At 38.2% G+C, this 19,593-nt stretch overlaps 1 protein-coding gene and 3 pseudogenes across 1 annotated transcript; all 4 read right to left on the minus strand.

The window, feature by feature from the left end:
- Olfr1235-ps1 (olfactory receptor 1235, pseudogene 1) lies at positions 1,394–2,016 on the minus strand (annotated as a pseudogene).
- Positions 11,631–11,966, minus strand: Olfr1236-ps1 (olfactory receptor 1236, pseudogene 1; annotated as a pseudogene).
- Positions 13,880–14,062, minus strand: Olfr1237-ps1 (olfactory receptor 1237, pseudogene 1; annotated as a pseudogene).
- Positions 17,816–18,763, minus strand: Olfr1238 (olfactory receptor 1238). Its single transcript, NM_146790.1, has one exon. It carries the CDS (start codon positions 18,761–18,763, stop codon positions 17,816–17,818), a length of 948 nt encoding a protein of 315 aa, NP_667001.1.
- Positions 18,764–19,593: the final 830 nt, after the last annotated feature.

Consider the following 19,593-nt stretch of genomic DNA (forward strand, 5'->3'; position numbering starts at 1 on the left):
TCCCATTCTCCTCATTCCTCTTCCTTTCTTCCCCTTCCTCTTGATACCCTTCCCTTTATTCCACTTCCTCTTCCTCCCCTTAAACTTCATTCCCTTCCCCTTTGTCCCTTTCCTCTTTCTCCCCTTCTCCTCCTTCCCCTTCCCTTTCTTCTCCTTCTCCTTCCCCTCCTTTCACTTCCTCTCCTTCCCTTTCCCCCCTCCTTCCCCTTCCCCTTACTGTCCTTCCCCTTCCAATGCTTCCCCTCCCCCTCCTTCCCCTTCCCCTTACTGTCCTTCCCCTTCCAATGCTTCCCCTCCCCCTCCTTTCTCCCCTCCCCCTCCTTCCCCTTCCTCCACTTCCCCTCCTTCCTCTTCCCCTTCTACTTCCAATTCATCCCCTTCCCCTTCTCCTTCTTCTCCTTCCCCTTCTCTTTCTTGCCCTAACCCTTTCCCATTCCACTGCTTCCCCTCCCCTCCTTCCCCTTTCTCCCCTTCTGCTCCTTCCCCTTCCTCTACTTCCCCTCCTTCCCCTTCCCCTTCCAATTCATCTCCTTCCCCTTCCCCTTTCCCTTATTCCCCTTCTCCTTCTTGCATTTACCCTTCCCCTTCCTCCCCTTCCCCTTCCCCTTCCCCCTTCCCCTCCTTCCCCTTCCCCTCAGTCACATTCCCCTCTTTCCCCTTCCCATCATTCCCCTTCCCCTCCTTCCACCTCCCCTCCTTCCCCTACCCCTCCTTCCTCTTCCACTCCTTCCCCTTCCCCTTCTTCCAGTTCCCCTTCTTCCCCTTTCCCTTTTCCTTCTTTCCCTACCTCTTCTTCCCTTTCTCCTTTCCTTTCCCCTTCCTCGCCTTCTATTTCCTCCCCTTCCCCTTCTTCCACTTCCCCTGCTTCCCCTTCTCTTTCCCCTTCCCCTTCCTCCTCTTCCCCTTTTTTCCCTTCCTATTCCTCCCCATCTCCTTCCTCCCCTTCCCCTTCCTCCCCTTCCCCTTTCTCCCCTTTTCCTTTCTCCCCTTTTCTTCTCCCCTTCCTCTTCCTCACCTTCCCCTTCTTCCCCTTCCTTTCCACTCCTTCCCCTTCCCCTCCTTCCCCTTCCACACCTTCCTCTTCCTCTCCTTCCCCTTCCCCTTCCAGTTCCCTTTCCCTTTCTTCCCCTTCCCTTTTTTCCCCTCCTCCTCCTTCTTCTTCTCCTACTTCCCCTTCCCCTCCTTCCCCTTACCCTCCTTCCCCTTCCCCTTCCACTCTGTCCTCTTCCCCTCCATCCCTTTGAACTTCCACCCCTTCACCTTTTCCCCTTTCCTTTGTACCACTTCCCCTTCCTCCCCTTTCCCTTGCTCCCCTCCCCTTCCTCACCTTTCCCCATCCTTCCCTTCCCCTCCTTCCCCTTCCCCTCCTTTTTTCCCCTCTTCCCTTCTACTTCCCTTTCTTCCCCTTCCCCTTCCCCTTCTTCCCTTTTACCTTCCTTCCCCTTCCTCTTTTTCCCCTTCCCCTTCTTCTTCCCTTTCTACCCCTTCTACTCTTTCCCCTTCTTCCCCTTACCCTTCTTCCCCTTCCCCATTTCCCTTCCCTTTTCCCTTCCTTTTCCCCTTTTTCCTCTTCCCCTTTTTTCCTCTTCCCCTTCCTCCATTTTCCCCTTCCCCTCCTTCCCCTCCTTCCCCTTCCCCTTTCCCTTCCTCTTCCCTTCAAATTCTTCTTCCCCTTCAAATTCCCCTCCCCCTTCTTCCCCTTTCCTTCAGTCATCTATAAATGACAAATAAGGCAGAAAATAATACATAGGGGAGTGGAGGGATTGGCTTGCCATAATGGTCACCATGATGAGCAGATTGCCCATTACTGTCACAGTGTAGATGAGCAAGAATGTGACAAACAGTACTTTTTGGCCCTCTGGATTCTGATTGAGGCACAGGAGGATAAATTCAGTCACATTGTTCCTCTTTTCCATATGCCTTTCTGAGAGTGCTGAACTCACTTAGACATCATAGCCTGCAGACATAGCATCTCCTGAATTTGAATCTTAAATTCCATGACAAAATCTCTGCTTGTATCAAAGTGTCTCATAGACTTTTTAACTTTTTATCCACACACTAGTACATATCTCAAGCATCAGCAGAGAAGCTTGTTTCTGCAGTCGTTATAAATGCACACAAAGACACACAATTGGTGGGCATTCAGAAAATCAGAGATTGTAGAGTCTTGGTTCTAATGGGGGGCACCATATGTAATATATTGTATAATATTTTATTACTATTACTATTATTATTATTATTATTAATCAACCATCTATTCACAAGACAAATGTTTTGTTGAAGAAAAGGGGCAGGAATTTATACAAGTCAGAACTAGTGGAAATTTGCAGTGAAATAGTATTAGGTAGACATGATAGTCTGCTACATGTACATGTCACTACACACATGAACTCATAGTTGGTATGACTATGTACATGAGAACTATATATAAACGAACTAGGAAAATCACAGAATGGATATGAATGGGCTCACAAATTCCCACCACTAACTGAGAAAGGCTATGGAGACTTTCTGAGCATCTTCAGACTACTTACATCTGCAACACCTCAGGAAATTAATGTTTGTATTCTCCTCTCACTGCATTCCACTTGATTTTCACAAATTTCAGGCTGAAAGGGTCCCCTGATTCCCCAAAGTGGCTTTCTTTAAACAAGCTCTCACAAAGACTGTAAATTAGTATTTCTGTACTTACTTTATTCTCTCAAGTTATACATTTTTCTGAATCAATATCAGGCTTTTTAAATAAACATCTTAAAATGATTTGTAGTACTTCCAGAGTCTTAAGTACTTATCAAATAATCATTAACAGATATTTTAAATATGTGAACCTGGTAAGTAAAATAATAGAAATAATTTTAAACAGCAGTTTTCTTCAAGTATAAATGATGAAATTTCAATTTGAATCCAGACACTTTTGAAAAACACAAGGAAATCTTGTACCTTTCTATTTTCCTCAAATATAGGACAATAATCATGGAAATAATATATCTAAGACATGTGCATGACTTCTTTCAATATTACGTGTTTTCGTATTCAGTTTCTTTGAAGTATAGAAAAATGTTATCTCTAAAGTCTGCAAACAAGAATGAACTTGATGAAAAAAAATCAAGGTAAGCAAAGATCAACGAATGTGGGTTTCCTGTGTCATACATGATTGTGGACAATTTTGCTTTGCCTTCATGGGAAAGAGCACCTGGAACTGTTGAAATGTTTGGATCCAAATACTGGTTTGGATTCTCAATCTCCATAATCTATGTTAAGTGACATTGTGACTATGAGACTATGTGACATTGGGTGAATTATTCAATATATTTTATGATAACTGTAAAACATCTAACATATAGGGAGTGTCTAGGCTTAAACAAAAATATAGTGTAAAGAAACTTACCTGATACATAAACACTAAATAAATTCAGGGTATTCTTGGCATTAGTTTCTGTACATAATTTTAAATGCCATGGCTTCATGTAAAAGATCTGAGTGAATCTCCCGAGGGCCTTCACCTCTAATGACCCAAAGGGGAATTCCCTTTGGATGTCTGGGAGAATTATAATTTCATTGTGCACAGTTATGGAAGCTGCACCTTCTTTCCACACACATTATTGCGAGGATATTCATGTCTCTCTTTTTCTGTGCATTACTAATGGATCTGAAACTTTTTACAATTAAATTTAATGTTTTAAAGCTATGGAATCAACAGAACACAGAAGTTTTTAAGACAATTGAAATGAAATCTATAAAATAGTCAGAAACAGGAGGTGCCATTTTTTGAAGATTCATGCAAATTTTATACTTAAATCATCATAAAATATTTACCCATTCTAATAAGCAAAAGTATTTACACTGATACTTAAAGAATAAATATCTGAGCATGAGTTCTATATTTCATAATTACCTAGCAATTTTATCAAAAAATTTCATTTATGCAAATACATAAAATAATTAAAAATAAAGCATAATTAATATTGAACGATGTTGAAAGCAGAATTATTTATCAACTGACAAATAAATAAAACACTGTACAACACACACATACACATTCACACACACAGAGGTTTAGTATCTAATCAAAGTAGATTTCCAAGTGGGAATAGTGAGGAAATAGATGAGCAATATATTCCATTTCAAGAAGGAATGTAATTAATAGGTGAAATGAATGAATTATTTTTTTTTTCCATTTTTTATTATTATACCAAATTATTAAATCAGACCATGATGAAGGTACATATATATTATTATCTCAAATTTACGAAGTACTTAGACTAATCATATTCATAGAAATAATACAGAAGTGGTTGAGGAGATGGGAGGAGGAAGGGATAGAGAGTTATAATTTAGTGCTGTTAAAAGATAAGCATGAGATGAAGTGTGAGAATACAACATTGAATAAATTGATTACATTTGCCTCACTAAAGAGAAGTGGCCTCTACTAATTTTGTTGTTGTGACATATACGTTTAGGATTTTATATACACTTATATCTGGGTTGTTCCGTCAGTTGAAGAAATAGAGGCCACATATTAGATTGGAAACAAGGAGAACAGCTCATGAAAAGAGTTGAAAGAAAGAAAGGGAATGTGGCACAAGACCATTATATGTTAATTTGAAAGATTAAAAATATTTATAACAGTTAAATTTAATTTTAAAAAGAATGAAGCATCTGCAGAGAAATAGAAAATGTAAAATCCCACAGTAGGTGACAATTTATAATAACAGTCACATTCTGTAAATTGTATAAGATATCTGATTGTGAAGATAAACCACATTCATGTTACGTTGCTCATGTTTTGTAACATGCTCTCATTTGTGTCATATGCATTTAAACAATAATATAAAGTTTATAGACAGTTTTAGTTCATTCATCTATCAACATTCTATAAAGTAGATAAAGTACATGCAATATCCTACTGTCTCTGGTGTAAAATTTTGAAATAAGTCATCAACCTAGGTATGAAAGACAATTGAACTAAGCTTCTTTGACCTTGTTTTAAAAAACAAATACAAACAACAGTAACAACAAAAAACACTGCAATGATTTCACTGATGTGTTACCTGGGTTTTGTATCTCCTTTTTGTTCACTTATTCCAATTCAGGCTTCTGTGGTTTTATTTTCACGCTTAGAAAAATGCCTTTCTACTTTTAAAGTCAAAACTGCCAGCATATCAGTACAGGTATACCTTCAAAGTAATTAACATTTGTCCATGTAAATAGACTTGCTTTGCCACATAGAGGCAGCTCCCTAGGCTCACATAGAGCATATCAAATATTCTCTATTCTTCAAAAAAGCAATTTAGAGTTTAGACCCCAGATTATGCACAATGGAAATACAGAAAAAAATAACTGTTGGTATATAAGATGAATTATGAAATTTGAAGCTGTTTTGGGAACATGCATTAAGATTCTGTTCCAATTTTACTCATATGTGTACTGTTAGATTAACCAAATAATCCTCTTAGCATGTTTTTGAGTTGTACACAGTACAGGATAATCACAAAATACAGACTCTGTTTTATATTATCGATCACTCACAAAACAGCATTAGTCTGGTTTATCTGTACCAAGTTATTGACTTTTTGTTTTATAACCAATGATAACATCAAATCCCCAAGAGAATTCTTTTATAAGGCAAAGAAAACTATTTACAAGAGCTTCATAATAAAATACTAAATATTTTGCTGATCTCTCTTCAAATTGCCCCCAGTGTGCTTACTTCAAATTAAATCTCTAAAGAATTATGCCCTAGAGAACTGATACCCCTTATGTGTTCTTTCCAATAAATTTTGTGTGTGTGCTGACCTCCTCTGCACAAATTCTTCTAGATGCAAAATTACAGTTGAGGTGACTGACTACAATACTTTACAAAATCTATTTTTTTATTTTTTAAAATATTTTTTATTATTACATATTTTCCTCAATTACGTTTAGAATGCTATCCCAAAAGTCCCCCATACCCTCCCTCCCTCCCTCCACTTCCCTACCCATCCATTCCCATTTTTTAGCCCTGGCATTCCCCTGTACTGGGGCATATAAAGTTTGCATGTCCAATGGGCCTCTCTTTCCAGTGATGGCCGACTAGGCCATCTTTTGATACATATGCAGCTAGAGTCAAGAGCTCCGGGGTACTGGTTAGTTCATAATGTTGTTCCACCTACAGGGTTGCAGATCTCTTTATCTCCTTGGATACTTTCTCTAGCTCCTCCTTTGGGGGCCCTGTGCTCCATCCAATAGCTGACTGTGAGCATCTACTTATGTGTTTGCTAGGCCCCGGCCTAGTCTCACAAGAGACAGCTATATCAGGGTCCTTTCAGCAAAATCTTGCTAGTGTATGCAATGGTGTCATCATTTGGAGGCTAATTATGGGATGGATCTCTGGATATGGCAGACTCTAGATGGTCCATCCTTTTGTCTCAGTTCCAAACTTTGTCTCTCTAACTCCTTCCATGGGTGATTGTTTCCAGTTCTAAGAAGGGGCAAAGTGTCCACACTTTGGTCTTCGTTCTTGTGTTTCATGTGTTTTGCAAATTGTATCTTATATCTCGGGTATACTAAGTTTCTGGGCTAATATGGAGGTTTTGTTGTCTTTCATTTATTTAACTTCTTGTCTTCTTGGTTTTTGTTTGTTTTGACTTCCTTTTTTCTGTAATTAATGTTATATTTTAAAGAGATGGACATGGGATAAAGAAAAAACATAAAGTCGGATGAGTAATGAGATGTGGAAGATTACAAGATGATTGGAGAAGGAAAATTATTAAAATATATTAAGAAGCTTAAATGAAAAAAGAAAAATATCTTGATTTTAGGTCATGAGCTATAGAGTCCGTTTCAGGACACCTTAGATTGTGTCTTTTTCTAAAATGTTTTGCGGGTTTTTCTGTTAATAGTTTCATTTTTTTCTAAATCCTGTCTTAAACTAACAATTCTCCTGCTTCAGTTTTTCGAGTACTTACAGTCATGGGCCAACATTCTGGTAATTCTAATGATTTCTGCCATCTAAGATTCATGATCTGAACATGAATGAATCATGACGAAATGTTGAAAAGCAAATCATTAAGTGAAACATCCAGTCTAGAGCTGGAAATTTCCCATGATTTTTGTGGAAAAATATTTCACCTGTATTTTTTTCCAAATTGAGTTCTTATTTTAAAAAATGGACTGTAAAGATTTTTCTTTTTTTATTAACTTATTTTATTTATTTACATTTCAAAAGTTGATCCCCTTCCGATTCCCTCTCTTCTACCTCTGAGAGGATGCTCCCCTACCTGCCCACTCATTCCCACCTCAGCCCCATCAGCATCCCTCTTCCCTGGGGCTACACAAGACAGCCTTCTCCTCCATTTGTGCCCTGGGGCCATGGACCAGCCCACCTCTGCTCCTTGGTTTTTGATTTAGGCTTTTGGAGCTCTGAGGGGTCCAGGTTAGTTAACAATGTTGTTCTTCCTATGAGGTTGCAATTCTCTTCAGCTACTTTAGTCCTTTGTCTAACTAGTCCATATTGGTCCAGACCTCAATCCAATTGGCTGAAAGTATTTGCATTTGTCTCAGTCAGTTGCCTGTAGAGCCTCTCAGAAGAGTGACAGGCAGTGGCTTACCTCCCACCCCCTATTTCTAGAAAACATACATTCCTCTTAGTTTCATCGCAATATTAATGGAATAAATTATTCAGAAGTGTCATCACAATTAGTAGTTTCTGCAGTGTTGTCACAATGAAGACTGCTCTACCATTGGCAACAAGAGTAATATCAATGAAGTATGTCCCACAAGCTACAATAAAGAGTACACATTACATATGAAGTGGTTGAGCCCACAGAAAGGAAGGTTACAAACAAATAATTTATGCCACCAAGTAAAACCTTAAGTGTCAAAAGAGGTTACAATCTTGTTATAAGGGTCCCCATGGAAACCCTCAAGATCATAGGTCATTGTTAATACTGTTGGTTTCTTCCCACAAGCTAATGGTGAGATGCACATGTATGTCATTTAACAGGGAGAAGACAAGCTGGAGCCTAATTAGATCTTTTATCCATACTGACTAGCATTCATGGTGCTGGAGGCACTCCACATACTGTTTGAGGCAGTCATCAATATCTGCATCTACAAACCTTACTGCCATCAACAGTGACCTGCCTGCAATACATATTGGTCCAATAATGGCACAAATGTTATAGAAATAACTATCATGTTTAGATGGGATTTTGGACCCATTCTGTGAGACAAAGCTCATACTTGATACTAACAAAATGCCCAAGAATCTAAGGCTAGACAATTCATAGAATTAGTGGAAAGGCTAATACCATTATTCTGCCAATGGAATATGTTAATAAAATGACTCCTAATGGTAGATCTAATAGAGCACTAATAGATCAGTGTCTTGCTGAGTCAATATCAGGTTTTCTTGTAGTATATGGAAACTAATATAGAGATCTGTAATTAGAAAATGTCCAGAGAGAGATATTTTGGAGTCCTAAATGAGATATCTTCATCAAATGCATTCTGTCTGGACTGAGGAATTGAAGCAGAAAATGATGCAAAAGATTGTAAAAGACAGAAGTGATGGATGTTTTCAAGAGAACAGTGTCTTCCAGACAACAGGAATAATATACATATAAGTTCACAGAGACTATGGCACTGAAGCAAGACCTACACAAAATCAAGCCAGTGTTAGGGTCCCAGAACTGAGAGAGACAAGTAAACACAGGGTTTCAAATGCTAACCAAGAAGCTAGCTATGTGAAGACCCAGATATATAATTTCTGGGAGTATATCCAAAAGATACCCACCATACCATAAGGACAAGTATTCCACTATGTTCATAGCAGCCTTATTTGTAATAGCCTGAAGTTGGAAACAACCCAGATGTCCCTCAACTGAAGAATGAATACAAAAAAATGTGGTTCATTTACACAATGAACTTCTATTTAGCTATTAAAAAACTAAGACATCATGAATTTTGCAGGCAACTGGATGGAACTAGAAAGCATCATCCTGAGTGTGGTAACCTAGTCTCAAAAGGACATGCATGGTATATACTCACTGATAAGCTTAGACTAGCCAAAATGTTCAGAAATTCCATGATACAACTCATAGACCATAAAAAGCTTAAGAAGAAGAAAGGCCCAAGTGTGGATATCTGAAACACACTTAGAAAGGGGAACAAAATAATCACCATGGGAAGCAGAGGGAGAAAGGATGCTGGGGGGTTGGAGAAAAGGAAGGGCAGGATCAGGTATGGAGAGAGACAGAAAAGATGCCCAGAAGGCCATGAGAATGAATCAAAATACCCAGCAGTGTGGGTTAGGGGCAGGGGGAAGCTCTAGAAAGTAGCAGAGACCTGGGATGTGAGAGTCTATCAGGAAGCAATGGGGACGTCATTAACCAAAATGCCCAACAAAGGGGAGATGGAACCTGAAGAGACCACCTCCAGTAGATAGACATGGCTCCCAATTGCGTGATGGGGCCACCCATCCATCTTCAAAATTTTTGAGCCAGAATTGTTCCTGTCTAAAGGAAATTCAGGGACAAAAATGGAGCAGAGCCTGAAGGAAAGGCCTTTCAGAGACCTGCCCAACTTGAGATTCATCCCATATATTGGCACCAAATCCCGAACTATTACTGAGTTGTATTGTGCATGCAGACAGAAGCCTGGCATGGCTATGCTCTGAATGAATCTAACAGCGACTGACTGAGACAAATGCAAATACATAAAGCCAACCACTGGACTGATCCCAGAGACTCCTATGAAAGAACGAGGAGAAGGACTGAAGTAGCTGAACAGGATGGTATCCACATAGATGAACAATAGTGTCAACTAATTTGGATCTCTAAGAGCTCCCAGAGACTAAGCCAAACACCAAGAAGCATATATTGTCTAGTTTGTGGCCCAGGGCACAGGTGTAACAGAGGATTGCCTTATATGGCCTCCATGAGAGAGAATGTGCTTAATCCTGTGGAAATTTGATGCCCCCAATGAAGAGGGATGCTGGTGGGGGATGGGGGCAGGTGAGGAAGCACCATCTCAGATGAGGGAGAGGAAGGGGGATGTGTTGAAGTACTCGTGGAGAGCAGGACCAGGAAGGGGGCAACTTTTTAATGTAAATAAATGAAATAATTTAATAAAGATTAAAAACCAGCACAGACTAGAGTTATTAGCACCTATAAAAATATATTGTAGGACCACATCAATTGTCTATAACCCCTGTATATTGACAAACTACAGTATAATATAATATGTATTCATTTATTTTGTAATAGAAATCATTTGGTATCTTTGATATCAAAAATCAAAATAAGATGATGAAGAACTACACAAATGCAAATGTGTGAGCTTAAAATCATTAGCCCGTCAATGGAAGAGTAAATACCTATGGGGAAAATTGCTTAACTTTGTGACAAAAAAATAAAAAATAAAAATAAAAATAAAAGGAAAATAAAGTGCAAAAAGAAATGGACTCTAAATAAGCAGGCTTGAAGTTAATTTGATATTTTATATCACAAATCTGAAATGTACATAAAAATAACAAAATACAGAAGGTCAAGAATGACTGATATAAGCCATTCAGATAATAGAACACTTGTTGAATAGTTTAATTGTATTCATCATTATCACCTGTATGTTATGTATACCTGTAAGTAAAGGTGTATATGTGGAGATCAGAGGACAACTTAACAAAGAAGATACTGCTGTTCTTCAAATAAAGGTACTACAAGATAACTGAAGACTACAGAACATGGGTTATGGTTTGTTTTACATAAAATTGAAAAACATTCATAATACAATGAACTATTTTTTGTTTTGTTTTGTTTTAATTTGTAAGCAAACTATTGCAGTTGAATACAATATTAAGAAATGTGACCATTTCATAAAATAAGGTGGAACTACATTTGGGATTATGAAGACAGAATAAGAAGCTCTAGGTTGGGTCTAGAGAGATGATTCAGAGGTCAAGAGCAGAGTCTTCTCTTCCAGAACTCCTGAGTTTAATTCTCAGCAACCACATGGTGGCTCATAACCATCTATTATGAGATCTTGTGTCCCCTTCTGGCCTGCTGGTGTACATGCCAGTAGAATGCTGTATACATAACTAATAAATCAGTTTTAGATATTCACTTTTACTTCAAAAGATGCAGAAATCGAATGCAATTGAAAAAATTACATTTTCAATAGATCTTACTTGTATTTTTGTACCTGTATAGTGACAATTTTATGTACATCTTTTTTAATTTCCTAGAAAATTAATCTTAAAATCAATAAATTATTTACTCTAGTTTTAATAATCTGTAGACAGAAGAGTCATACCCATAGATAACAGATTGAATTAATGATGACATCTTTGTCAACAGTTCCTCACTGAGCTAGGTAGTGGTGCTACACACCTTTAAGCCCTGCACTCAGAAGGCAGAGGTGGATGGAACTCTAATTTGGAGGCTATCCTGGTCTACAGAGTGAGGTCCTAGATAGCCACGGCTACACAGAGAAACCCTAGATCTAAAACAAAACATAAATGAATAAAAGAAGTTTCTCTCTATTTCCTGTGTAAGAATGTATATCAAATGTAATAAGTGTGAAGAGATTGTTTAATATTATACCTATAACTACTTTTTAACACCAGAATTTTCTTCTAACATGTTTATCTCTCAACTTCTCAAGGTGTATATTAAAATATTCAGCATGGGTTTGATAGCTATAAAAACATTTATGGATTTTTCATTGGGAAAGATGGAAACAAGTATAATATAAAACGCAGGGAACCAAAAGGCATAAAGCCACAGAGATATGAGAGCTTCAGGTAAACAGGGCTTTGCACCTTCTCTCCTGTCAAGCTTAAGAGACTTTATAAGGACTCCACAGAAGACTACCATACAGATCTCCCCACTATTGGCAACAACTGTGGGGGCAGTAAAATAGGTATCAATGAATGCAAGTACTGGTTATAAAAAGACAAAGAGAAGGGGAATATGTTCTATCGAGGTGTAGTCAGGTATGGGGGAAGGGGATGCCTCAGTAGCAGGCTCATGCCACGGCATCCCTTCCCCTGAGGGACCAGCCACATGATGGTATAGGGTAGAATAGTTTATTAAGGGCATGGGGAGAGGGGTTAAGAGGGTACTAGGGGCAGAGAAAGGCAGGGGGGGAGAAGGAAGAAGGAGGAAGGAGGAAGGAGGAAGGAGGAAGGAGGAAGGAGGAAGGAGGAAGGAGGAAGGAGGAAGGAGGAAGGAGGAAGGAGGAAGGAGGAAGGAGGAAGGAGGAAGAAGAAGAAGAAGAAGAAGAAGAAGAAGAAGAAGAAGAAGAAGAAGAAGAAGAAGAAGAAGAAGAAGAAGAAGAAGAGAACAGAAGTAAGAGAAGTAAAGTAGAGGAGTAGAGGTTGGCCATCTTCCTGAGTTGACCAGCTTAGATTAACCTCTACAACAGAACTTGGGTAGGCAAGGACTAGGAGAAAATCATTTTAGGAAAGATTTCTCCTATTAATATGCATTTCCTGTTATTATTAAACATATATGACAATCACTAGTTATTAGTCCACCCCTTTTGAGCAGATCTCTGCAGAACTACAAAGATGTACTGTCTTGTAGTGACACTGTAGTCAAATAGATGACTTCTCAATTCCTTATGATGATCCTATAAGAATTTCTATAATTATATCAGTATTTATTAAGCTCTTTTATAGTGGGACTGTTATTAATTCTCTTCTAAATCTGCAATGAGAACTCTGCCAGTCTCCCATGTGTCACCAGTTAATTGCATCTAGATAGGAACCAGATATTTTACTACTCAGAGCACAGTCCAAGAGGTTATAAAACCATTAACCAAAGATCATAAAAAGGGAATTATAGATTTGTTAGAGGTGATAGGACGGAAGATAAAATATTGACTGAGTTTATATAAAACTTCACTAATAACAGTTATGGTTTTCAATGGAGCTATGGCAGGTGATGAATGTTTAGCCAGATAATTACTCCTAATGGATATGTATGTAAATATTCACTGTTGTAAGCTTCTTATCCGATTTATGATTTGAATTTTTATAGATTCATGATGAACTTTTGCCATGTGATCATGTCTTCTGAAAGATATATAAATACTGAAAGATATATAAATATTCACTGTTGTAAGCTTCTTATCCGATTTATGATTTGAATTTTTATAGATTTTTCATGATGAACTTTTACCATGTGATCATGTCTTCTGAAAGATATATAAATACTGAGGACAAAGTGAAAAGAAAAAAAAAAGTTCCTTTCCAACTTAGGATCTTTATGCTTTTTCCAGTTTCTTAGAGAGCTTTCATAGGTAATTTTTACAACTTAGAAATAAATATTATAATCACTTTTCAAAGTGTCCTTTTCTCTTCCTACAAACTTTTCTAGCAGGCTCAAAGATAGAGCCACACAGTTTCTGTTGGGATAGGAAAAAGGCCACATTACTTAATCTCCACTGTTAGGCTACAGATGTCAATCACCTAAGCCAGCAGCTTTTTATCCTCAGAAAAGGCAGGAAAGTATTTGGGACTTTTTAGAAGTTATCATCAGCATTTCAGTACAGTTAGAGAGCTAGAATGTCCAGAGACTCTCAATCTTTTTTTTTCCATTTTTATTAGGTATTTAGCTCATTTACATTTCCAATGTTATACCAAAAGTCCCCCATACCCACCCACCCCTACCCACCCACTCCCCCTTTTTGGCCCTGGCGTTCCCCTGTACTGGGGCATATAAAGTTTGCGTGTCCAATGGGCCTCTCTTTCCAGTGATGGCCGACTAGGCCATCTTTTGATACATATGCAGCTAGAGTCAAGAGCTCCGGGGTACTGGTTAGTTCATAATGTTGTTCCACCTATAGGGTTTCAGATCCCTTTAGCTCCTTGGGTACTTTCTCTAGCTCCTCCAACCACACCAGAGTTCTGCTCTGTGTCTTGTCTCAACCCTCTCCAGGCCAGGAGGTTCCCAGCACAAACCTGACAGTTCATAATGGGCAAATAGTGCAGGGGCTTACAGATGGCTGTATATCAATCATAGGCTATCACCATCAGAAAGAAGACCTGAGATCCATAAAGACAGTGTGTTACCAGAACAATTATTTTATAAGGCTTTCTTGTTTGTGGAGAGCTATAATCCAGTACAGCACACACCTATCTATTTGAAGTCATATCACATCTCTATGTCTGATCTTGACTTTGTTAATTTTATTTAGGTAAACTAAACCAATTCATCTCTATTACCGATTTCTGTGTTAGAATCTAGTATGTTTTTTTTTTCTTCATACTGTTATGGTATGATATACAGTGATATTGGAGAAAGTGGAAACTTGAAAGATGGGTAGTTAAAATACAAGGTTTTCTGAAAATAGAAATCAAAACTAGAACTTTAATGTAAACTTTCAGAAAGAAATAAAGTAGCATAGTTTGGGGAAAACTCCAAGAAGACATTGGCTCTAAGTATAATTACATGCTTCTGTTTGCAGATTGGAAGATAAAGAAATTGAAGTAAGTGACCTCTGAAACTGGCCATTCAAACTCTCCAACACACCAGGTGCATCCCAACAGGATTCTGAGTGAGTTCAGGAGGATAAAGTCTGTGACATTGTTTCTCTGCCCTATTACTCTTTTATAAGGCATATTGCAGACAAGAGCTGAGAAAAACAGGACATGCATGAAACTATGAAGAAGCCCATGAATGAGTTATTCCATGAATGAAGCCTTCTTTCATTATTTTGAATAAACTATTTTTATATATTTTATAACAGCAATTATTCAATTAATTTCCTTACTTGAAAAACCTCCAGCAGTAGTAACTGGAATGAAGAATTCAATGACTATAGTGAACAGAAAACAACTCTACATTTCAAAACCAGTGTGTACAGTGACAGATAATGGACGCATCCATTCTGGAAAGAAGAAATGGAGGGATGAACAATGGACCAAATGTACTACATTCACAGATTATCTCACCTATGTGGCCATCAGCAACTTAATTAACTTCCAGGGTTGTCTCTTTTGTTACTTTTACCATGGGAAAATCCAAAACACATAATTCTTGATGTTACGTTGTTTGGTTTTTAAATTAAATCTTAGGTACTTAGATCTATGCCTTGGCAAAATCGTGAGTATTGAATCATAATAAATAATCCGGACCTGTGTTAATTTAATTGAAAATATAAACATGGTCCACAATATACCTCTTGAACTAACATTTGGATAAAGGATAGAATTTTATCTATTAGGAAATATCTATTTTACATATAAATATGAGTATAACATTCACCTGCAGATGAAAGCATTTTGACAAGAAGCAAGTAAGTGAATTCCACACACAGCAATTTGTTAGTACAAAAGGACATGTACAGCGGAGACTGCATTAGAAGGTTGCTATGATACACCATCTATGTGTCTCGTTCACATTACTGCTTCATTTCATTCAGGAGATCTGCCCTTGAAGCCACAGAGCTAGAAGATAGTCTCTGCCCAATCTCTTTAATTTATAACCTAGTTTATCAATGTGTGTTCTTATCAGTTCTCATTTTGATCAGGATAAAGGCAATAAGCAATATGTGAAATAAATCAGTAAGATTTGAGTATTTAACCTATATTTTATTTCTCAAAATGTGAAAAATCTTTCTATACTGTAATTATTTTCTATATGTTGCTAGCTTCACTTGATTCTCACATTGAGAATACATGATGTTTTAGACATAAGTTGTAATATGTCACAGAGAATTTCATGCTATCATTGTTGAGAAAGCATTTCACTTCCGTTGATCAACCATACTAGAACAGCCTCCCTTTCTCTGTGAAACAAACTCTAAGAGGAGCTCTAAGGCACAGGGACAGATAACTTACAATTGTCAATCTGTTATAATTCCCTAATTATCATTTTAATTCTTATAAATACAAACAATCACAATTCTTCAATTTTGTTTGAACATAGGTTTTTGGGAGTTGTTTTGTGTGTGATCAAGTCTGGAATCTATCTCTGAAGGATATAAGGGAGGGGTAAGGAGGAGGAAAGGGAAGGGAGAAATGTAATTAATTTACAATCTCAAAATTAAAACAAGAACAGTTTATAAAACTAAAAAAGAAAAATAATAAAGTAAAAAGAAAAACTAATATTTATTTTAATAAGAAAGCAATTTATCTAAAATTCACATTAAATTTCCCAAATAGGGAAGAAGTGGGAGGGGCTTTATCCTCCTTAGCTTTACCCAGTTGTTTGTATTTCTTTGTGTAGGGTTGATGCCTCATTGGCTTTTCCCTATCCAGTGTGGCAAATTACCAAGGACCAGGCTCCCCCTGGAGAGGGACTCTGAAAGAAGGAATGTCTGGGAGCAGAAAAGATAAAGGACTCAAAGTCAAATCCTGGGTCCATGCTGGCAGCCTATGCTCAGCAGGAGACAGCTCTCCAGCCAGCCTGCTCTGCTTCCATTTTTTCCTGCTTTTTTACTCTCTGATTTGCTTCCTCTGGAGATTTCTATTATATGTGAGTTCACTGTCACTCCCATCAGACACACCAGAAGAGGGCATCAGATCCCGTTACAGATGGTTGTGAGCCACCATGTGGTTGCTGGGAATTAAACTCAGGACCTCTGGAAGAGCAGTCAGTGCTCTTAACTGCTGAGCCATCTCTCCAGCTTCTCTGGAGATTTCTAGACAGCTCTCTTTGTCTCTCTCTGTCTGTCTCACTGCCTCTGCCTCACTGCCTCTCTGTGTGTCTCTCCCTGTCCCTCTGTCTCTGTCTCTCTCTCTCTCTCCCCCTCTGTTTCTCTCTCCCTCTGCCCCTTCCTTTCCCTCTCCCCATCTCTCTCCCTCCCTCTCCCCTCTCTTTTTCTTTCTTTCTCTCTTCTGCTCTAGTCAGCTCTCCAAAGCAGTTCTCTTTGATTCTCAGCAGTTCCCTGGATAGCTCTTCACCTACATATCATGAGCCCAGTCATTTAATTTACATATCAATCCAGTCATTTACTCCAGGTTTCCTTTTGATTATCCTATGAATCAGCATCCAGACACATACCCCAACTCACACACACACACACACACACACACACACACACACACAAACACCTTAATACTTAGGAAACTCCAAGCACTTATTTTCTTTTAACATTGCAAACAGATTTAGAGTTAAGCACACATAAGCTAGCTGGGGGGACCCATTCCTGAAATTACCATTTCTACTACAGCAGTCCCTAACCTTCCTGTGTCCCTGGCTGACCTTGAATTCAGGAATCTGCCTGCCCTTGTATCCTCTTGAAGATCTCAGAGTTTATCATTTTGCTGAGACATCAGTCACACTTTTGCCTCCTGGACTTGTGCTGTCTGGTTATCACGGAGTCAGAAGGATTAACATTCCTTAAAAGAAGAGTGTAAAATATGTACAATGTTATACAAACAAGCCTCATACCCATGGCAACCATTGATACTTGATACTTGTAGAGACCCATGTCTGCTGGCCTGTCCCAGAGGCAGGAACCATGTCATTCTGTCTCCACCAAGGCCATTCTGGACTCAGCATTCATAGGGAACCTTTTTGTTTGACACCAGTCTTTTAAAGGTAGTAGTGTGTTTTCTACTTTTATAAAATACACATTCTTGTAAGTTATAAATTGAATAAAATTGAAATGTTTTCAAGGGCAAGATAGTTTTATAATCTACCTATCTAAGTAGAACTATTTTTATAATCTTCTACGATTAGGTTTATCATAAAATAATATAGTATCAACAATACCTATTAAGGTATTAATACTTTATTAATACCTATTAAGGAACTAGGTGGGTACAGTTTCATTTGCTAAAATCTGCTGGCTGTCTATTACTTAAGAAATACAACAGAAGTCCTCAGTGTGGGGAGTGCACTCTTACTCTGCCTGTAGTTGCTGTTTTACACCAGAGTTTTTGCATTGCAATTTTCATCTCTGAATTTCTCAGAGTATATATTAAAGGGTTCAGCATGGGAGTAATAACTGTAAAAACTACACTTATCGACTTATCAATGGGAAAGTTAGACACTGGCCTAACATAAATAAAAATGCAGGGGACAAAAAAGAGCACCACCACAGTGATGTGGGAGCTGCAAGTGGATAAGGCTTTGCGTCTCCCTTCCTGACTGTAGTTTTTAAGAGAGTTTAGGATGAATACATAAGAGATTAGAAGAAGAATTAAAATGACCATACAGATTGCTCCACCATTCGCAACCACAGTAAGTCCAATGAAGTAAGTGTCACTGCATGCAAGTGTCAAGAGTGGGTACATGTCACAGATAAAGTGATCAATGACATTGGGTCCACAGAAAGGGAGAGTAGACACAAAAGCAAGTTGAATCACAGAATGTACAAACCCACCAACCCAGGCTATCACCAACAGAAGAATGCAAATCTGCCGGTTCATGATGGTCAAATAGTGAAGGGGCTTACAGATGGCCACATAGCGATCGTAGGCCATCACCACCAGCAGGAAGACCTCAGCACCACCAAATAAGTGCTCAATAAAGAGTTGGCCCATGCAAGCTGAGAATGAGATAGTCTTTTTGTCGGAGAGTAAGTCCATAATCAACTTGGGTGATGTGGAAGTGGAATAAACAGCATCCATGATTGACAAATAAGCAAGGAAGAAGTACATTGGGGAGCCCAAGGAGGGACTGGCAATCACTGTGGCCACAATAAGCAGGTTGCCCACCATTGTCACGATGTAGATGAGTAAAAACATGACAAACAATGCTTTCTGTCCAGCTGGATCCTGAGTGAGTCCCAGGAGGATAAATTCTGTGACATTGTTTCTCTGTCCCATTTAAATATATTTGGATTGTTTCTCACTGGGAAAACAGAATCTGCAATGATATAATGAAAAGACCATGAATCTATTCTATTCTGAAGCACATCTCCATCTTTATCTTCTATAGTAGCAAACATGTAGGAAGCATTTAGTAGCATCTATTCAGGTTCTCATTTAACTAGCACAGTAGATTTTCTCTTAGAAATTTTGTGTGCCTCAGATGATTTCATTTGAAGCATTTCAATTAATGTCTCTGACTCTAAGTCTTAGTAAATTAACAGAGACTAAGCCACGATAAACAAAGAAACAGTTCCTGATTACAACAAACCCACTTCTTAGTAATGGCAGCTATTCACAAATATATAAGAAGATATAGAGTCAATTCTTTGAAATGATAGAGTTGTATCTGTCAACAAGTATATAAAATATATGTATGCATAAATTGTATATATCATCAAAACTCATATCTTATTGAAATATTTCACAATATATATATATAAGGTGGTCAGTTATTTATGTCTCAAAGGATGCTCAGTCTTTTTAATTACTCATTGAATTTCAAGATACTACATAAAATAACCAACAACTTCAACCTACAAGACTATTTCATGGACCATGACACAGAACATGTGTGTGGGAGTGACCAACTTATAACTGGTCCACTTGAAGGTCCATGCTATGAGAGAGAACTCACACCTGAAACTGCCTGGATAACCAGGAACCAGAGGTTGGTAAGTTCAGGGGCCCAGGGTAGATTCAAATATGACTGGCAAAAAAAAGAAAAGAAAAGAAACATCAGTAAACTGATTCCTAATGATATTCTGCTATTCCCATAATCAGAGCTG

Source organism: Mus musculus, chromosome 2 (assembly GCF_000001635.26).
Source record: "Mus musculus strain C57BL/6J chromosome 2, GRCm38.p6 C57BL/6J".
Taxonomy (NCBI): domain Eukaryota; kingdom Metazoa; phylum Chordata; class Mammalia; order Rodentia; family Muridae; genus Mus; species Mus musculus.